The sequence below is a fragment of the Leuciscus leuciscus genome, assembly GCF_965113295.1.
Source record: "Leuciscus leuciscus genome assembly, chromosome: 15".
In the NCBI taxonomy this organism is placed as follows: Eukaryota; Metazoa; Chordata; class Actinopteri; order Cypriniformes; family Leuciscidae; genus Leuciscus; species Leuciscus leuciscus.
In genome coordinates this window covers 39,856,452-39,879,223 of record NC_138739.1, presented here as the reverse complement: position 1 = coordinate 39,879,223, position 22,772 = coordinate 39,856,452, and the positions used below count along the sequence as shown (strand labels likewise).

At 37.1% G+C, this 22,772-nt stretch overlaps 1 protein-coding gene and 1 long non-coding RNA gene across 4 annotated transcripts in view; one reads left to right on the top strand and one right to left on the bottom strand.

Moving 5' to 3' along the window:
* Positions 1-22,772, bottom strand: part of armc9 (armadillo repeat containing 9) — a 43,540-nt gene that overhangs the window by 1,075 nt on the left and 19,693 nt on the right. For 2 of the 3 annotated variants that reach the window (XM_082138107.1, XM_082138109.1), the window contains 7 exons: positions 22,535-22,625; positions 22,051-22,115; positions 21,772-21,870; positions 17,489-17,598; positions 15,335-15,471; positions 13,699-13,807; positions 9,650-9,822 (listed from right to left, as the gene is read on the bottom strand). In XM_082138107.1, coding sequence (XP_081994233.1) covers positions 9,650-9,822; positions 13,699-13,807; positions 15,335-15,471; positions 17,489-17,598; positions 21,772-21,870; positions 22,051-22,115; positions 22,535-22,625 — 784 coding nt within the window. The remainder of the gene's footprint in view (positions 1-9,649; positions 9,823-13,698; positions 13,808-15,334; positions 15,472-17,488; positions 17,599-21,771; positions 21,871-22,050; positions 22,116-22,534; positions 22,626-22,772) is intronic. The other variant, XM_082138108.1, reaches the window with a different exon arrangement.
* The window catches only part of LOC309475383, a 308,063-nt gene that overhangs the window by 277,129 nt on the left and 8,162 nt on the right, over positions 1-22,772 (top strand). The gene's annotated exons all lie outside the window — the stretch shown is intronic.

Sequence of the window (22,772 nt, the reverse complement as noted above, 5' to 3'; positions counted from 1 at the left end):
CAATTTTGTTATCTCTTTAAATCTATAATTGCAGGTGATAAGTATAAGAACATAATTAAATGTAAAGGATCATATGGTGAAATACAACATGCATAAGAAATATCCCAAATCCCCAAAACAGCAAATAAAAAATAATAATTTTCCATAGAGAGTTTTTTTTAAGAGCATTAAGTTTTTTTAAATTGTGAGAATATTTAACCTAAACATTCTCATTATTTTCCATTTATTTAAATCATTATAAATTCAATAAATACTAAAATAATGTATATATATATATTTTACAATTTAAATAAAATATCACTGTTTTAATGTCATTGAGAATTTTTTATACATACATTGTGTGTGCATATATATATATATAATTTTATTATTATTATTTATTTATTTATTATTTTTTACTAATAAACTTCTGTTAATTAAATTCTGTTAATTGAAATGAGGCTGAAATTAAATATAAATAAAATAAATATTAGTTGAAAAATTTAAACAATTAATTAAACAATTGAAATGTTGGCTTGGCAATAAACTGAAATAAGAATAAGTTGAAGCATTAAAATTATTAAATGGAAATAAATAAAAACTAAAACTGAAATGCAAATAAAATTGTACCTAAATAGCAATATATATAAAAAACAATAAATAAATAAATAAATTTATTTTTAAAAAAAAACTAATAAAATGACAAAAGCACGTACCGTGAAAACTGAAATGATAAAAATAAAGGCTAACATTTTTGTTCGTCAATATCAAATGTAAATTTGGTGCAATTCATTAAAAAAAGTGCTACAAATGAATACAAATATAATGCTTTTTGACCCGTACATTAAAAAAAAAGGTAATAATATTTTTTTCTACAATCGGAACAATGACAGAACAGTGTTAAAACAACAGTATTTTCCCTCCCCAAGTTGGACTATTTTGTAGTTCATTTTATCGTCTATTAAATTATTTTTTTCATCTGCTACAACCATGCAATGTCTTTGAATCATTTTTATCTGAGGGCTTCTCTTATGTAATTTATGTAATTAATTTGATTAAAAATAAAAAAGCCATAATTTTGAGACAAAATGTTCCTGACAGGTTTTGTGAGCTTCACCCTTCTAGCAGTGATCTCGCATTGGGTAATGTTGTATTCTTAGTTCAATAGCCATATTCCTTGTGGACTCAACTGATCAGATTGTGGTCGGAACAGACACACTGAGTGCCTTTTCCAATTTGTAATATTACGATCAGTGAGATAAAAAGATGGAGCCCTTAACAGGAACTAAACATAATGTGGAGCTTTGACCATGTGTGCATTATAGAGGATAATTGATTTTCCAGTAATGCATCAGGCAGGAAGGAGTCACCATCAAATACATTATGGGCAAGTCTAAGTCCATTCTCATTTCTGAAAGACAGATATCAAAGTGGAATGGATATAAAATGTTTGATATGGCCCTATAAAAAAATGGAAATAATTTTTTTTTTTTTTTCTGTCATGGCAACTCTCAGAGTGTTTGGCATGGTATTGGATATGCCAATGTTAATATGTTTGTTCTTGGCGGAATAGATCTGCTACACTGCTGCTGATGTTATTGTTATAAGTTTACTGAGCGTTGTAAACGTCACGTCGTTGTTCTAACCCACGTTATCAGAAGAATCCATTCAACAAGGCGGACACTCGCAATCGACCAGAGCAAACTTAATGGAACAACTTGTAAGCAGGGATGGGCAGTATTTCACATACATGTATTTAAAATGCGTATTTGAAATACAAAATACTATTTTGTATTTTAAAGCCTTTGGAAAAAATCTAATGCAATTTGTATTTAAATACATTTAAGATGAGTATTTTTGTATTTTCAAAATACATAAAATACTTTTTGCCAGTCAGCCTCTTTATAAGGGTATTGATTTTGTGCATCAACCAGTTCAGACGTTCACTAGCTCAGCGATTTTTTTATTTTATTTTTATATATTTTTTTTTAATTTTTTTTTTTTTGTGAGAATGTCATGATCAATTCTACTTGTTGATTAAAGCTAAAATAGTGCATTATTCACTTCAGTTAACATGAAAGAATAAAAGAGCACAGACAAGTGGGAAAATAGCATAAGCCAATCAGTCTCGACCGGTTGTTGATTTTTATCAACTGGCTTGTCAAACGTGTTTAAAGCATCACTGCGTGTTAGGGCTGGGTGATATGACACTATCATAGTGATGATATAAAGTGTGAATTGATGGAACTTTTTCTAAATCGTTTACATAGATGGGCCTATTTGTGGGGTAAGCAAATTTATCCGTGCAGCTTTAAGTGGGCAGGAATTATTGGAACGTTGGAGTGGAAAAAGAAGCACTGATGAATGATCCATCACAAACATCTTCAGCTTTTAGTTTTATTGTACATTAAAAAAATTATAATTAAAAAGGGGTAAATAGTGTCAAATGAATAAATTAATTCTAATTTTAAATTTTAGATACACTTTCTAATTTTAATAAACTTATAGAAGCAAATAAACTTTACATAAAATAAACATAAAATTACTTAAAAAGCAGTGAACTACCTGCGAAAGAAAGAAAGAAAGAAAAAGAAAGAAAGAAAGAAAGAGAGGGCAGAGATGAGGTTAAGAATGAAAAGTCAGTAGGCCTATGTAGTTTCTTCATTCACTGTGACCAATTTCACATGCATTTTGTGTATTTTCAAAGTATTTAAATACATTTTTTCACACAGTATTTTGTATTTGTATTTTAAATACATTTCCATGTATTTATGCCCATCTCTGCTTGTAAGTCCACTACGCAATAATGAGTGTGTCTCTGTGTGAAGTGAATGAGTGTATGAATGAAATGAGCGCAAATCAATCTGCCGCGTTGCTGTTGCTTTTCCATGTGTTTCATAGAAATCAGAGCTTGGCAAGAGTAAATCAACTGAAATACTACATCATACACATGTTCTACAATTTTATATAATTCTATAATACTAGTGCAAAGTGCCCGTGCAAAATCAGTTTTTGTGTGTGTTTTTAGTAATTGTTGGTTCGGTGTGTTTGAGTGTTCATTGTTACAATTTCACAGCAAAAGTTCAGTGACAACTCCGAGAAAACGCTACGCTTGAGCAAACAGTTTGTGAATAGGCTACTACAAATGATGACCCTGAAAGAGACTGTGAACGCATTGAATAGGATATGTTTAGTTGGTGAATAGCATAGGCTACTATTACACAGTAGCGATAACGTTAAGCGCACCAGAATACAATATAATATTCCGAAATAAACAGTGTAGCTGACTTACAGATTCAGTTAACACCCACAAATGAATAAGCACGATGATTCAGGGAGCAGGCTACACAGTGAACTTAAGCTCCGCTGCTTTCTTCGACCCTCTCTGTCTCTGGTCCTGGGCTGTGCTCACTCAGTGTGTGTGTGAGAGGGGGTGTGGCAAGTAGTGCTCACTCAGTGTGTGTGTGAGAGGGGGTGTGGCAAGTAGTGCTCACTCAGTGTGTGTGTGAGAGGGGGAGTGGCCAGCGGTTAGAGCGGCAAAAGCCAATGTGTGCTTCTTTTACCGATATATTTACCGATATCTTTTGCATTTCTAATCCAAACAACGCCAAACTTGCCACTGCACTTACTCGTGCCCGTAGAAAGACACCTTTCAAGTTTGAAATCCATCGGACTAACGGTTCGAGAGATATGCGAATAACACACACACACACACACACACACACACACACACACACACACACACACACACACACACACACACACACACACACACACACACACACACACACACACACACACACACACACACACACACACACACACACACACACACACACACACACACACACGTTCCTGTAATTTATAGATAGATATAATATTCAGAAGTAAACAGCGTAGGTGACTTACAGATTCAGTTAACATCCACAAATTAATAAGCACAACGATTCAGGGGCAGGCTACACAGTGAACTCGACGATTCAGGGAGCAGGCTACACAGTGAACTCGACGATTCAGGGAGCAGGCTACACAGTGAACTCCGAAAAAACGCTACGCTTGACCAAACAATTTGTGAATAGGCTACTACAAATGATGGCCGTGAATAAAAAATAATATTCAGAAATAAACAGTGTAGCTGACTTTGTTTAGCTGACAGTGTTTATGTCAGAATGTTTATTTTTTAAACCACAACCCTCTAATGTCAGAATAAACCACAACCCTCTAATGTCAGAATAAACCACAACCCTCTAATCTCAGAATAAACCACAACCCTCTAATGTCAGAATGTTTATTTTTTTAAACCACAACCTTCTAAGTGCTTCTTTTACCGATATATTTAATGACATCTTTTGCATTTCTAATCCAAACAACGTCAAACTTGGCACTGCACTTACTCGTGCCCGTAGCAAGACACCTGTCAAGTTTGAAATCCATCGGACTAACGGTTCGAGAGATATGCAAATAACACACACACACGCACACGCAGACAGAAAGACGTTCCCGTAATATAATATACAGAAGTAAACAGCGTAGGTGACTTACAGATTCAGCTAACATCCACAAATGAATAAGCGTGACGATTCAGGGGCAGGCTACACAGTGAACTCAGCGATTCGGGGGCAGGCTACACAGTGAACTCCGAAAAAATGCTACGCTTGAGCAAACAGTTTGTGAATAGGCTACTCCAAATGATGGCCGTGAATAAAAATAATATTCAGAAGTAAACAGTGTAGCTGACAGAGTGTTTATGTCAGAATGTTTATTTTTAAACCACAACCTTCTAAGTGCTTCTTTTACCGATATATTTAAAGGACAAGTTTGGTATTTTACACTTAAAGCCCTGTTTACAGATCGTTTCTGATGAAATAGAACGGTTAAGATTAGATTTTGGACACATGCTGCTGTCCCGAGAATTTTAGGTTTCTTTCGCTTTCCCCCCCACCTCCAGAATGGCTGCATAGGTGCACTGGAACAATCCTTCCTAAAACGCATTAAACTTTCGTTTACAAAGACGTGAAACTCACCGAGTGGTCAGGGGTGTTCACTGATATGCTCACACAAAAATCGCTGCAAAAGATGCTTTCCAACAGGTTTTATCGTAGTTTTTGTCCAACTCCATTGACTTGTATTGGATGTGCTGTGAGGTACGGTATTACTCCGCCGCCGGAAACCGGGCTGGAGTGTCTATTATTCAAGCTCTCAATGGAAGAATGTACGGGTGTGAGGCGTTTGGAAAAATAGGTCCACAGTTTTACAACGAATGGTAAAACACCTTTTGCAGCAATTTTTGTGTGAGCATATCAGTGAACACCCCTGATCACTCGGTGAGTTTCACGTCTTTGTAAACGATTCGTTTTAGGAAGGATTGTTCCAGTGCACATATGCAGCCATTCTGGAGGTGGGGGGGGGGGGGAAGCGAAAGAAACCTAAAATTCTCGGGACAGCAGCATGTGTCCAAATTTAATCATAACCGTTCTATTTCATCAGAAACGATCTGTAAACAGGGCTTTAAGTGTAAAATACCGAACTTGTCCTTTAACTATATCTTTTGCATTTCTAATCCAAACAACATCAAACTTGGCACTGCACTTACTCGTGCCCGTAGTGAGACACCTGTCAAGTTTGAAATCCATCGGACAAACGGTTCGAGAGATATGCGAATAACAGACATACAGACTGACTGACAGACAGACGTTTCTGTAATTTATAGATAGATGATACAAGGAAGATCGCAAATCAAACAGCCGTATGTGTGTTCTGTCTCTGCGCGTCTCAGAAACCAGCATTGCCAATACGAGGCTATCGGCTTCGACAGTTAGAAGACATTTAAATACATTATAATCATAAAAAAATATTATTTTATCTGTTATACAAGGTATATTTGTTCAGTGATAACTACAAAGAAAACAGATAAGCTGTAAAACCATAGACTACGGTCTTCAAGTAATTATACGAACTTCCGGGTAAAGCCCCGCCCACTTCCAGTTTTATCCGGATACAGATACGAATCATTTTGAGATTGTTACAGATACAGATACAAATACAGATCTTGGCTCCGCTGCACACCCCTAAATTATGCATAATTGTATGCAACTGACCATAAACCAAACCCTAATCCTGATTAATTATTACTCAGTAATTAAATGTATTACACTGCAACAAGGACACCCTATAATAGTGTAACCCTGTAACTTTATACAGTAATAATACATACATTTACAGTAAGAGTAAATTATGACATTGTAATGTCAAGAAAGAATGACTGTTTTAATAAGTTACTTCGTTTTTTTGTAAGTTACTTGCACATAACCACAACTGTTAAAATAAAGTTATGTGTGACAAAAACAACTTAGCAACCACACAACAACGCCCTGGCAACCATCCACAACACTTTAGCAACCAACTAATAACCCTGTAAACATCTAGCAACAAGCCAGAACACCTTAGCAGAACACTGCATATGCAATCTAAAACACCCTATAAATCACCCAGAACACTATAGCAACTGCTCAGCAACAACCCCGAACACCTTAGCAACCACCCATAATACCTTAGTAACCACCCAAAAAACCCTATCAATCACAAACACATAGCAACCAGCCAGAACACTCTATCAATCAACCAGATTTCTCTAGAAACCACCTACCAACAACCCAAACACCTAGCAACCACCCAGAACGCCCTAGAAACCACCTAACAACGACCAAACACCTAGCAACCACCCAGAACGCGGTTTCAATCACCAAGAATGCCATATAAACCACCTACCAACGACCCAAACACCTAGCAAGCACCCATAACGCTGTATAAATCACCCAAAATGCCCTAGAAACCACCTAACAACGACCCAAACACCTAGCAACCACCCAGAACGCTGTATCAATCACCCAGAATGCCATAGAAACCACCTACCAATGACCCAAACACGTAGCAACCACCCAGAACACTCTATATATCAATCAGATTTATCTAGAAACCATCTACCAACAACCCAAACACCTAGCAACCACCCAGAACGCCCTAGAAACCACCTAACAATGACCCAAACACCTAGCAACCACCCAGAACGCTGTTTCAATCACCCAGAATGCCATATAAACCACCTACCAACGACCCAAACACCTAGCAACCACCCATAACGCTGTATCAATCACCCAAAATGCCCTAGCAACCACCCATAACGCCCTAGAAACCACTTACCAACAACCCAAAGACCTAGCAACCACCCAGAACGCTGTTTCAATCACCCAGAATGCCATATAAACCACCTACCAACGACCCAAACACCTAGCAACCACCCCTAACGCTGTATCAATCACCCAAAATGCCCTAGAAACCACCTAACAACGACCCAAACACCTAGCAACCACCCAGAACACTCTTTAAATCAACCAGATTTCTCAAGAAACCACCTACAAACAACTCAAACACCTAGCAACCACCCAGAACGCTGTATCAATCACCCAGAATGCCATAGAAACCACCTAGCAATGACCCAAACACCTAGCAACCACCCAGAACACTCTATATATCAATCAGATTTATCTAGAAACCATCTACCAACAACCCAAACACCTAGCATACATTTACTTCAGGAGAAAGACATTTATGTGCCTCAATTGCAAGTGACTTTAGATAAAAGTGTCTGCTAAATTAATATTTGTAAATGTATTTATGTCCAAATGGTCATTTTTGCAGAATGGAACCCAAACTGATCAGAATAAAATTATTACTCACTTATATTACTAAGAATAACTTGTTAAACCAATAACTCTTCACTTTAATTTGCTAATTAAAATATGTTAATGCACATTTAAGGACGCCTTTGTCAATCTCCAAGACACACTGTCCTTTGACGTCATAACACACTCAGCTGTTCTGCAGCTGTGCTTCATACTGCTTGACATCTGGTCCAATAAAAACAAGAACAAACGACTGAATGAGAGAGTAAATAAATAGACACGTTAAAGTGTTCCCTTATCTCAAGTCAAATATCTCCATATTTGCATTAATAGTAATCTCTCTTTTTTCTAATATAATCTTCAGTGACTTCCCTTCAAAAATGTACTTCACGCTATTATTTACTGTTCATAATTTTACTTTAATTTATCACTTCATGTAAAAAACTGAGCTTAACCTGTAAAAACGTAGGTAAACTAAGCTTTTCCTCATGAAATCAAATACTCTGGGAACACCGGTCAACCTAAACTACTAGATTTCCATTAAACTTGTTCCATTAAACTCCTTTCATTGTTCAAATGTGATTTCTATGGGGATCAAGTAAAAGTACAAGAAAAAACATGTTTTATGAAGAACAGAATGAGAGTTTTGGCTATCAGACAAAGTGGCACATTAAACTTCAGTGCATATTTTCTGTTTGCAAATAGTTTTAAGTTAATTTTGTGTAAATGTTGTGTATCACAATGATTCATTTTCAACAATGTTGTCTGTGTATGTGTATTCTTGTTTAACCAACATTGAGAGAGCCAAATATCCTTACAAAGATATTAAAATGTGAAAATGTTGACATTGTTCGGGACATTTGGTCGGTCCCCCGAGGAAAACAACTTATAAATCATACTAAGTGATGTTTTTTGAAAATGTAAAAATGCATAAAGTTTACTGTGGTGAGTAGAAAGGTATAGGGGTAGGGTTAGTGTAGGGGGATCAAATATACAGTTTTAACAGTATTTTTAACAGTAAAAAACATTATGTCTATGGAAAATCTACATAAAGATATAAAAACAAGTTTGTGTGTGAATAAATATACTGTAATTAATATATAGTGTTATGAGGCAGTTCAGTGAGTGAATCACAAGTGTACAGCACAACTAGAGTCGTCTGATTCCTGAAAGAATGACTCTTATGACCGGCTCTTTTTACTGAACCAAAAACATTCAGCACCATCAGTGTAATCTAATCTGAACAAATTAATCTTATAATCTGGTTCTTTTTAGTGAATCAAATACATTATTGCAACATGTGCAGTTTGATTCCTAAACAAATTACTCACATTATGATTCATTTTGTCATTATAACATTAAATTAATGAATGAAATATGTTACAGTATATAAAAAAAAAAATATTTTAAGTATTAATAATGTAATATATTGTTAAGGCCAGTTACTGGATTGCATTTATTTAGCATCTGAAAACACAGCAATTAAAAAGTTATAGTGTTAAAACTTTAAATTGATTAACAAATAATTTATCAAATTAATTTTTTTCCCAAATTAGTTCTCAAAAGTATTTAAAAAATCGTTAAAACAACTAATAAATTAAGCAAAACAGTTAATGCGCCTGTTAAATAATTATAGGGCAATCTGAACCGGAAATGTTAACACTCTTTGACCATAGTAAAATCATTGTAAGTAATTGCCTGTCATCAAGTGTATTTGCTTTATACATAAGAGCTCGCAATGATGTTACACAACATCTGGTACACATGAGAGTAAAAGTATATAACAAAGGCGTTTGTACTTATACTGCACACATACAAAATGTCAAGCAGCCATTGAATTTACATTAAAAAGGGATTCACAGGGATAGTCTTCAAACATGGGTGGGATCGGTGACTGATCACATAGATAAGATAAATGCACACAAGTTTTGTTTGAGAGACAATTTGAGAGTATTGGTTTTGATGGGAAAGTTGAGTGCATGACTCACTCAGTGGGCTGGGTCGGCCCCCGGAGCCCCCTGTCGACCCGGGCCGGCTGGCGCTCTGCTGGGGCTCGCTGTTGGAGAACTGGGGGGCCAGGCGAGACCTGCCAGTGCTGCCTGCGTCACTGTCAGGGGTGCGAGGAATCTTTGGCCGGCATGCAAAGCCCACGGTCTCGCCACTAGAAAGAAGAGAATGAAAGAGAAGCCACTAAGTTTCCATTTGCAATTTGCCATTCGTCCAGTGCTGCTCAGAGTGACTAGCAGACTCATTTGAATTAATTTGCTTCTCAATCAAATGTTTCTAGCTGAGGGATTTTTTTTTTATACTGTAAAACGGGATGAAATAGAGTTTCAATAGATGTTCATTTGTATAAAAAAAGATTTCGTTAAAAACCCCCCACAGAAATAGCATTTTAGCTTAGCATAAAGCTAAATGTTCATGACAATTTAAACAAGTTACTATTTACACTACTCAAAGTTTGCTTCAACAACCAACTGAGTGTAAAAAACAACTTTTAATGATGATATGTGGATTGTTTTCATAGAATGAAGTGGGAAATATACTATTTGTAGCTTTCTACACGATGCTAGCGGCTAAAGCATTTTTCATATAAACATCGCTTGAAGGATGATAACTATAACGATAAAGATATAGTTCTAAAACTCTCTCTAAATATAAAAGAATGGCAGAGTCGATGTATCAGAATGGTTATGCATTTTATGTATCGCTCTCTACAACTTTGGACACATAACGGTAATTAAAATGATTAGCCTTTTCTTGACTACGCTATCAAACAGCTAATAATGTGTTGCTAACGTGTCCCGTTCACCATCTCAGTCTGCCTTCTAACAATCAGGATCCTTAGAAACGTTTTAAACAACTCAGAACGTCAGTGGAGAAAGGCATGTAGTTCATAACATCGTCATATTCATCATAGCATGTAGTTCATAACATCGTCATATTCATCATACACCCACTATATTGCTAAATGTACCCCATTTTTCATTTCAACAGAAAAATACACCAGGATAACATGGCTTCTCTTGAGACTCCCCTGCTATAGAGCGGTCATAGTTAATGATATGCTAAAGTCCGCCCCCCTCGTGATGTGATTGGTTACAAGGTAGTTTGTGACGTCAGAAACACCAGCGATTTCAAACCGTGTTTTTGAGACTGTCTTTGGTTCACTGCAGTTTTAAGGAGAAAATACTCAGCAATGGTGTGGACTTATGAATTTACACATGGTTTGTCTTAAAGCATATTAAAAAACACCACATAGACATATAAACAAAATGAAAAGCTTGATTTTCACCACAGGAGGACTTTAAACATTTAAAGTGGCAGGCGCACATGCATGCTTAGAATAAACAGAACGATATCGTGCGCTGGTGTAGACGCCAACAGCGTTATCGTTATAGTTATAGTTCTTGGTGTGAAACTATGTTTCTTTGTTCTTGTAAAACTACCTGAGGCTGCTTAATGAACATATTTATTGGATTCATGATTCATTCATTACAGCATTCCTAAAAGTTTTCTGTTAAGCTTAAAGCATTCTTTAGTTTTGACACACCCTTAGCATAAGTACAGCCTTTCAAAGTCTACTTCGTTTTATAGCATTCGTGAACACAGCACACTTAGAAACTTCCTTCCTTGTCCAATGTCTGCGCTATTGCTCTCCAGAAGTTAAGAGAACATATCTTTGTACTGATTTAAATTAGATTTGCGAGGAATCATTTAAAGTGCTCGTCAGCGTGGGTGTCTATTGTTGTTGTGTCTCCAGAAGTTTGTTGTAGTGATGTTCGATTCTTGAACGAATCGTTCTTTGAAGCTGGTAAACATTTGAGCCAGTTCACAGAATCAAACTGAATCGAACTTTAGTTCCGGGTTGATGGCGAATCAGCCAATGAGCATGCAGTAATGCAACACAGTGGAATGCAGAAAAACGCAAAGTCCAATTCACACTGCACCGGCTCGGACGATTGAACATGTTCGATCGGCAAAAACAAGCGGTGACCAACGACAACAAATGCCGATGGGTAACGCACTGATCCGACAAAACTCGACAAAGTGTCTGTTGCTGTTGGTCGGTGTCTATTGGTGCAGTGTGAATTGGCCTATAGAAATGTTTGCATTCTGTTCTTATGTTTCCACCGCAGGAACTTTCCTCAGGATCTAGAGACTTTGGGGTGGGACTCAGTGTGTTTCCACCACAGGGACCAGGGTCTAAATGAAGTTCTGGGTAAAAATGTCCTCCTCAGAAAGCCCCTGCTCGAGAGGTAGTGCTTATTTAAAAGTTCAGGAACTTTCGAGGGTGGGACTTGGGCGCTGAACATGAGTTCACGCAGCATTTTGATTGGTTGACTCCAAGCAGCATTTTATTTCAACCACCATTTTTAAAAGTCTGTTGCGGAGTTGTTTGCTATTCGAATCAACAGTGGAGTTTAAAAAATACGTCCGATGGACCGACGACGAGGTTCAGGCTTTATTAAGCTTATATGCGGAGGACGAAATCCAGCAGGAACTGGAAAGTCGCGTGAAGTCCTACGTCACCTGACTAACTTGCCTAATCTTCACGGTACTTTAGACCGCGGTGGAAACGCAGTAAGCAACAGGTCTGGGGGGAAAAAAGTTCCTGGGACAAATTGTTTTGGGTAATTTCGGTGGAAACACGGATATAGGGCCCTATCTTGCACCCAGCGCAATTGACTTTGTACACCAACGCATGTATCATTCCTATTTTGCACCCGACGCACAGCAGACTTTTCCCTCGACAGATGCACGTTGGTAAATTAGGGAATGAACTTGCGCTCTCGGGGGCGGTGCAGTGAAAAGAGGAGGCGTGTTCTGGCGCAAACGTTCCCTGGTGCTATTTTGCAGTTTCAGAAAATAATTCTGCCACAGACCAGGAAAAACCTAGTCTAAAGTCAGTGGCGCGTTTTAGTGGCGCGTTCAGATGCTATTTTAAAGGCGCATGCTTGGCCATAATGTAGCGTGTGCACGCACATACACTTTGCTTCTCTCTTCTACACAGAAGCAGCAGTTTTCATTTTTGCAAACCATACATTATTACATGGAAAAATATTACCACACGAGGGAAATCATTGTGGTGTCCATGAAGATGTGAAAACATAGGCATAAATCTAGCTTGCACATTTACCCAAATTATTATACGCCTGTTTAACCGAAGCTAATTTGTGTGTGTTTCTCCATCCCCATACAATGTCACTTCTCTGTGTTTTACGGCCCTGACGAGAACGTCGGTCTCCTCGGCTGTGAACCGCTCCTGGCAAATCCACCGTTATAATAGCAATCCGCCATAGAACAAGGGCGCCTGCTCTTAAAGGGAATGTGAGATGACGCTTTGATTGGTTTATTTAACGTTACGCCCAAACCACACCTATGAGTAATGTAGCTACTTCAGACCAACCCATTTTAGATTTGCGTCGGGCGCAAGAGTCATTTATCCCGCCAGTATAATAGCAACAGCGCCCGAGACCCGCCCACAAAGTTACTTGCGTTTTGCGTTTGATACTTGCGTTTCAGATCATTAAAACAGGGCCCATTGAGTGTCTTAAAAATAAATAAGACGATGAATATTTCAACTCATACTCTTGACTGGCAGTTCTCCTGTTGGATGAGAATGTGGTGCACGTGTGTTCAAAGACTCATTACATGCACAGGTCTCCAGGAGTCAGGTTGGACAGGGATTTGGGAAGAAAGGTTCCTGAATAAGCCCTTTGTTTAGCAGTTGTTGGATTCTCATGACAAACTCTGTCCTGTGGCAATGCAGACTCAAGGTTCGATGCCTCGCTCCAACCCCAAATTCCTTCGGTCTCTCTCTAGCTCGCTGCCTTCCAGAGCTTAGTTACAGCCTGTGACATGCTTGATAACACTGGATCCTGTGGACCTTTACATTTTAGATGTGCCATGCCACAGTGAGCATGGAATGTCGCACCCGGATCCTCAAACCTCTTGTTAATGTAAAACTGTTGTGGAAGATCCCAGGATGAGTAATGTTGGGCTAAAAATACGCTGAACGGGCAAGCAAACCCACCTGTAGGATTGGCCGTTGGTGTTGTTCTGGCCTGGTGGAGGCACACGTCTCTCCGGGGATCCCGCGAGCCCCGATTCCACAGAGGAACGCCAGCATTCAGAATCGGAGGCTGTTTGGAGAAAGACAAGAAGACGTCACACACACCTCACATGCGGCTGACATCATTAACACACACGCGCCACAGTGAAGGACTTGAGAGCTGTTCACTTTCACAGGGAAATGCAAAGTGGTCTAGGAGAGATGTGCTATATGGTTGCTGTTCGCAAGGAAATTGAATAGGAATTGCTGCTAAGAGAGAAAAAGTCAGTGAGAAATAAATTAAACAGGTGTCCCATATTTTTATTTTATGTGTTTATATGACACAACCGCTACTACTAAGACAAATGCCTGATCATTTTGTTTATATGTGTCATATAAACAAAAATTTCAACCAATTTTTGATAGAAACGATGTAAAGCTGTTTTTCTTTTAACATAACTGTATGATATCTTTGGAACATGGCTTTGAACATGGCTCATCCAATCAGATTGTAGAACCAGAACCATTAAGTTTATGGTGCTTTCCAAATATTGGGTACACATTGACATCAGATGACTTTTTTTAAAAGCAAGGAACAAATCCCATATGTTGACCAAGTTCAAGCATTTGACCATGTTACTAAAGTTATCAAGCATTCAACTCTGTTACCAAAGTTATCAAAATTATTAAACATTTAACTCTGTTACCAAAGTTATTGTAATGACCAAACTTTGGTCACTTTGAATGTTTCGTAAACCGTTTCCATAGTAATTAAACATTCAACCCTGTTAGAAAGTTTGTATATAAACTCATAATACAGTTATTAAAACAGTTAATTCAACAGTGAATTCAATTAAATTTTCTTTAAATTATTTGAATTGCAAATTTAACAATTTATATTTTAATTTAGGCTAAATTGATATCTTAATGTAAATGTTAAATCTACAAATCTGTTATCAATATGAGCATTTGTGCTAATATTATTTGATCTTTTTAAATGTATAAATTATTTACTTTTTAATGTTCTTCTTCTTCTTACTACTATAAATCATTTACTACATATTAATAATTGTACCAATTAAATTAGTTTTTTCTGTTAACAATTACAATCACCCAAATCAATGATTTAAACTCTATTTAGACGGTCCAAACAGGGGACAGGGTTGAACAAATTGCAAACCTGATACAAAAATGTAATTAAATATTAATAAAACACACCTCCTCGAGTGGATAAACAACATTTTCGACCTACATGCCTTGATTCACTACTACTTATGTTTCAGAGGGAACCATTAAAAGAAAATGACAGCACTTGCACGAATGAACTCCTTCATATCTGGCTTTGTCGGAGCATTCTCAGACAAACCCTCGCCTGCAGCCACTGAAAGCCACATCAAAGTGATGCATATGGAACGTGTCCATGAAAAACTGAATCATGGAAATGAAACGTTGAATATTTATTAAAGATGGAACTGTGATCTCATCTTTCTGAAGGGTTGCAAAGACAATGATATTTTTCATTTTATGGAGATAAAAGATATTTTTTATTCAGAGAAAAAACAATACAAAAATAAATAAAATAGCACAAGAGCACACATGTAATATATGCCACACGTACCCAGTGTTTGGTGCATGGACTCAGCAGTGCTGGGCCGACTGCCGGTGCGAGTAGGGGGGCGGGAACTGAAGCGAGAGTGGGTGGGGCTTCCTTCACTTCTCAGTCGGGTAACGGGGTACACTCCGTCCCCACCAGCTCTGCATAGGCAAACACACACACACACACACACACACATGAAGACCTCCGATGCAAAAGCCTCTAAAAGCCACCTGTGTCAAAAATGAGATAATAATATTGAGTGAATGCTCTCTGCACATTGCTAATCAAATAACTCACTAAATCACAGCCTCAGGCCATTCAGAAATGTCGGTAATTAGGTAGAAACCTATAAATAGGAGCCTGATAAAAATGTTAATTAAAGAAAAACATTACACAGACTTCACAAGTCTTCACATGCACAAATCAACATTAGCATGTCCAACATGGCAGTGTAGTACATGAGTAGCCTAATAAGAATGTGCAGACAAAAATTCAGTTCCTATTTTGACTATAGGCATTTATTTAACTGATGCAACACAGAAAATGCTGATAAAGTTAGATTCACAGCAATTTGATTACTGTTCAGTCCAACAATATGATTGTCACAGACGTTTGGAATTTGACATGCTTCCAAAATTGTTTTTAAAAATTATACGCTACCAGCCAAAAGTTTTCAGATCGGAAAGATTTTTTATGTTTTTAAAATAAGTCTCTTCTGCTCACCAAAAAATATTAAAAAAATAAACACATTTCAAATAAATGCTGTTCTATTGAACTTTCTATTCATCAATAAATCCTGAAATATATATATATTTGTTTACACAACTGTTTTAAACATTGATAATAATAATGAATGTTTTTTTGAGCATCAAATCAGCATATCAGAATGATTTCTGAAGGATCATGTGACACTGAAGACTGGAGTAATGATGCTGAAAATTCAGCTTTGATCACAGGAATAAATTGCACTTTAAAATATATTCAAATAGAAAACAGTCATTTTTACATTGTCATAATATTTAACAATATTACTGTTTTTTTTTTCTTTCTTTTTTTTCTTCTTCTTTTAAAATCTTACCGATCCAAAACTTTTGACTGGTAGAGCATGTAGGTTAATATTAATGTTTATACTATGCATTGTTTGCATATATTGGTGCTTATAAATTAACATAATTAAATATACTGGCGGTGCAAAGTTTGGAATAATTACGATATTTTAATGTTTTTGAAAGAAGTCTCTTCTGCTCACCAAAGCTGAATTTATTTACAGTAAAAACAGTAATATTGTGAAATGTTATTAAAATTTAAATAACTGTTTTATATTTGAATATATTTAAAAATGTAATTTATTCATGTTATGTCAAAGCTGAATTTTCAGCATCATTACTCCAGTCTTCAGTGTCACATGATCCTTCAGAAATCATCATAAATTTGGTCTACTCCAAACATCCTTCGGGGAGATGGGAGTAAATATATTATAAATATAATATACAATATATTGTAATATATATATATATATATATATATATATATATATATATATATATATATATATATATATATATATATATATATATAAATATTATCTTTAAAAAACACACGCTCTGATAAATTCTAGCCCGATAAAGGGCATAAATACAATGTTGTTTTCTTTCATTTCATTTTTCAAAACGGCAAGGTCAAAACATTGACAGTCACGCAACCAATTGTCCGGGATTGTTCCCATCACTGATCCATATGCTTCATTCAGTAGAAACAATGAGGATATATCCAACTGAGGATGAAGTCTTGTATATCCTGCTTGCACATTAACATGCTATTTGACTTGAGGGCAGAACTATTGACTTCTCCCTTATTGACGCCAAGGCCATAGGTGAGCATAGACACATTTGCACTTCAGCTGTGAGCGATGTTTGAGGTATTCTGTTTAATTAAACACCTCCAATGACAACACTTTAATTGGTAAAAGAGAAAAATAATTTGTGGTTACTGTACCAACAAGGAAGCGTACATGAACTTACATGACATGACATGGACAAGAACCATATCTGGGCGTGCGTTAAAATTTCACACATAATTTAGGAGTTTGTAAAATTCATTAGATCTGTGATGGACAGAATTTTCACACCAAATAACCATTTTGTTCTGAGCAGGCGTTCAGGATGAGGTTCTTACATGGAGTTTTTGTGAGAACTGGGCGTAACTGGCCGCCGGAGGGGCTCGTCTATGCTGTGAGACGAGGGAGGGTAGGATCTTCTCTTCATCTTCACCATGTTGGTCATTATCTACAAAGCACCAGAGAGACACTTATCACACAGAATACAGCTGACACATCTCAGATTAATCACAAAACCACAGTTTCTCAATGAATAATGTACATCTTCCTATCAATGGATTATGAAAGTGACAGAAGGGGAACAAATACTGTGTTTACACTGCCTGGCCGATATATCAGTCTACAACTAGATGCATCTGAGACGCATGATAATACCAGGATTAGGGCCAGTTCATAACAAGAACGATAACTATAAAGATAACTATATAGAGAGCTTAAGTCCCTCCCCTTCCGGTTGACCACCATGGGACCTTATTTTGGAAAAATATTGTATGGTAGTCAATGGCGAGAGACAACAAATATTTTGATCTCATTTGAATTGTGCCCTGAATTACACATATGATGTTTGTCAATTTAAAAGATACATTTTAAAGTCAAGAAAGTCACAGTTTGATGTAAAACTGTTGAGGTATAAGACTGTGAAAATACGTAATTACAAAGACTACAAACCCAAAAGGCGCACATGTGACGTCATACCTTTTCTCTCAATGAAGCTAACTTTACTGAAGCTAACGTCTGTCATTTTTTCTATAGTCTTACGTTATAAGACTTAAGTTATAATCTTAACGTTACGCCGTCATGCCTGAGTGTTTTGTACCAGACTGCACACATACGTACATAGAGCGAGACGAGAGATGGAGTTCATTGAGTGATTTTCACATAAAACTAAATGTTACTCTTCTGTTTTATGACAAACTGCGACTTTCTTGACTTTCATAATTATCTTTTAAATTGACAAACATCATATGTGTAATTCAGGGCACACTTCAGACGGAATAAAAAGATAAGTTGTCTCTCGCCATTGACTACCATACCCATTTTTTCCGAAATAAGGTCCTATGAGCCGGAAGCGGAGGGGCGGGACTTAGGCTCTCTATTAGCATCCACACCATCAGACGATAACGCTGTTTATTGTAAATGCGCGCTACATTTATGCTCGAGTTCTTTAACGCGGTGTGGATTCTCTGATTGGCAGTCATTGTTTTCATTGTTGGAAAAAAAATAAAAATCGTCCTGAAAGCGATTAACTATGTCGTTCCACTGTCGTTCCAGCTGTGGCGTGGACTATTAGGCGTACTACGTAGGCGTACTATTCTCATAAAATTCGACGATAATTAAACTTTATAGTTATCGTCCTTGGTATAAACGGGCCTTCTGTTTATATCACTTGTTACCCACTCCGGTGTTGATGTGTTTCTTATTGAAAAAGGGAGTTGGGGTGGGTCATATTGAAGGTTTTGTAATCAATAGCCATTAAGGCCCCAATATACTCGGCAAAGTTCTTTTTAGTTATTCAATAGGGGTTAAAATAAGTTTGAAACGGATGACCAGCGGTATGCTGTTAGCGAACATCCTGACGCCATCCAGGCTCTTAGATGAATATGTGTGCTGCACGATTTCCTCTCAATAACAAACTAAACACACAACAAAACTGACAGCGGTGAGAAAACAGCAGTTAAGAAAGCACCTGATCATAGCGATGTGGATGTTTGCACCAGCTCTGCAATTCATCTCTCTTTAACTTTAATTACTACTATAAAGCTGCTCTCCAGTGTTCATGCTTTTACTCGTTGACGTTTGACCTCAGCGGACTGAACAGGAGAAATAAACGTCACATCAAAGAAGGCGGAGCCTCAGAGTCACACCCACCTATTGCATCATCGTCACAGACCAATGGTAGTTTGAAGGCGTTTACCAGCTTTTGGAAAGTTCGCTTTGGCAAACTGTTTCAAACTTCCAAAACGCACTCCGAACGAACTAGCCTAATTTTGTTCAAAATTATGTTGCACCAGTTCAGTTGCTTTGGCTACAGTGTATATGTTGATTTCCTAAAAGAGTTTGCGGATTTTCAACGTCGATAAAGCACTGATTGAAATCAGAGATTTTAACATTCACGCACATAATAAAATGTATGTGTTAGGTGTTATGTTTACAGATTTACTTAACTACTTTGGGGTCAAGCAAAACGTCACTACTCATCGTTTTAATCAAACACTAGATTTAATTATATTGCATGGAACCAATCCTACTGATATCCAATCCCTAGATGTTCAACCGCAAAGTAATGATGTCACTGATCACTGCCTTGTAACGTGCATACTGTTTACTGCTGATATTTGTCATATTGCGCCACGCTATCCTCCAGGTAGAACAATTCTCCCAAATACTATAGACAGATTGACAAATAACCTGCCTGATCCGTCTCAGCTTCTCAGTGTACCCAAGCACACAAATGAACTAGAGGAAATGACTAGCAGTTTTTGCACCATTTTCTCTAGTACATTAGAAACTGTTGAACGGTCAGATTAAAAAAGGTCAGAGAGAAAAGTAATGCACCATGGTACAACAGTACTACTCACGCTATAAAGAGAGAAACTCGTAATCTAGAGCGCAAATGGAGACAGGCATTAAGGTGGTTTAGGTCGTACCTATCAGACGTTACCATTTTGTCTATTTAAACGGGGAAAAATCTAAGATAATGTCAGTAAATTATGGAGTGCAGCAAGGATCTGTGTTAGGCCCTCTGCTATTTTCAATACATATGCTGAAACTTGGTAATATTATAAGGAAACATGGAATATATAAATGTATTATGCATTTCATCACGACCAGATGAATTCTCTAAATTATCTAAGTTGACAGAGTGTGTTAAAGATATAAAATATTGGGTGACCTGTAATTTTCTTCTATTAAATTCAGCTTAGACTGAGGTATTACTTATTGGACCTAAAACCTTTATAAAGAATCTCTTAGAATACAATTTGCATCTAGAAGGATGTACTGTAACTTCATCCTCTACAGTTAAAGACCTGGGCACTATATTAGATCGCAACTTGTCTTTCGAAAATCATATTTCATATGTTACAAAACAGCCTTCTTCCACATCAGAAACATCGCTAAGCTCTGGAACATGCTTTCTGTTTCTAATGCAGAAAAGTTAATGCGTTCATGACCTCTAGACTAGATTACTGTAATGCTTTATTAGCTGGTTGTCCTGCATCCTCAATAAACAAGCTACAGTTAGTCCAAAATGCAGCTTCTAAAGTTTTTACAATGTCAAGAAAATATGATCATATAACACCGATTTTATCATCTCTACACTGGTTACCAAATAAGTTCCTTATCAATTACAAAGCATTACTAATGACCTACAAGGCCCTAAATGGTTAAGCTCATTTGTATTTAACTGCGCTACAATCCATCACCCTCTTTAAGATCACAAAACTCTGGGTTTCTGGTACCTAGAATATCTAAGTCCACTAAAGGAGGGAGAGCGTTTTCACATTTGGCTCCCAAACTCTGGAATAACCTTCCTGATAATGTTCAGGGCTCAGACTCGCTCTTCCAGTTTAAATCTAGATTAAAGACGCATCTCTTTAGCCTAGCATTCATATAATGCATCTCATAACCTAACACTCCAGTTATATCAGATCAAATGCACATGATTATTTTTGCTTAATGTTACGAACAGCAGCTACGCTAATTATTTTCCATTTGCTTCTCTGTTTTATCTCGGGATGCCCATCCTGAGGTAAATAGAGAGTTTGTCAGCTCTAGTTTGGAGAGCCTATCATGAAGACTTCAGATGCTCAACACCTGTGAAGAGACAACGCCAACTCCTGCGAAGACTTCAGATGAAGCAAACTCTGAATCAATATGCACCAATGCTATATTTTTCTATATGTCATAATCATTTGTTGTATTCATGACTTCAATGAGCTCATTGTTTTCTGCCTTTAATACATTGCTAGCTAACTGTGTGATTTGTATATGCACATTTTTGAAATACATAACTTGGACACAGTCACCTCTGATAGCAGATCACTCTTAATTGTAATGTGGACATGAATTGAACTGAATTCTGCATTTACACTCAAAGTATGTTTACGTTAGAGCAGTGAACTATGAATTGCTGCTGTAATGTCACTAAAGATGCGTAACTGCTGATATCTTGAATGTTGTTTCCTTTGCGAGGGATTTAATTAATGACAATTAATGATAAGTGTGGCACTTATCTTTATCATTTAAGGGTCCTGACTCTTGACCAACAAGACCCTTGTGTGTGAAGTTCTTAGCCTGGATTTGGTTTCTATCGTCATATAAATGAAGCGTGATGTTTTACCCCTAGATACTCGGTTGTGAGTAAAGACTCTCCGCTGAGCTCTTTTGGCTGAGACTGCAGGACTTCCTCTTTATCCAAGTCTGCCTCCATAACATCTTCCTGTTAACAAGATTAAAGAATTACAGACAGATCGGGTGACTAAGCAGTAAATCAAATGAACACCGCCAATACCAATAAAATAGCAGCGATAGCCTTTCCTGTAGATTATAGGAAGTCAGAAGTCGCGTTGAGCAATAATCTTCCTCAGAACACAAGATTAAAGTGAATTACTGTTATTACCTCATCATCGTCGTCGTCATCCTCCTCTTCATCGCCCGACTCAGGTTCATGCTCGGGAATGTCCGCTGTGTACGACAGAGTTATGAAGGAAGGCAAATGAATCACTGAAATATGGAAACCCATCCGTCTTCATTTATTCACCCTCATGTCGTTCTAAACCCGTATGACATCCATGAAACGCAACATATTAACAGTTGAAAGCGACAAAAAAAGCATCGAAGAAGCATTATAAAAGTATAAAGTAGTCCAAATGACTCATATCCTTTATCCCATGTCGTATGGACATAGTTTATGATGCATTTATGGTGTTTCCGTCCCTTTTGAAGCTGATAACCCAGTCCTCGTTCACTTTATTCTACTGAAAACGGTGGCCAGGATATTGTTCCACGGAAGAAAAACGTCCCATGGGTTGAGTAGGATGAGAACAGATTTTTTTGTTTTTTAAGTGAACGTTTTTGAGGTGATCTGCTTTTTTCCGTCTTACCCGAGTTAAGCAGTTTGATGATGAATTCGATTTGTCTGTTGAGTTCAGGGTTTTCTTCTTTACTGTAACAGCGTAGGGTCTCTTCCATACTCTAAACGCAACAACAAAATACTCACATTATTTGTATTCTGTGAAGTAGCTATGGAGCACAACAGTGACCACTATCTTATTAATTTTTCATTCACCAGCAGGACTTTCTTATTCATTTTAAACATAGACAATTAAAAAAAAAAACTTT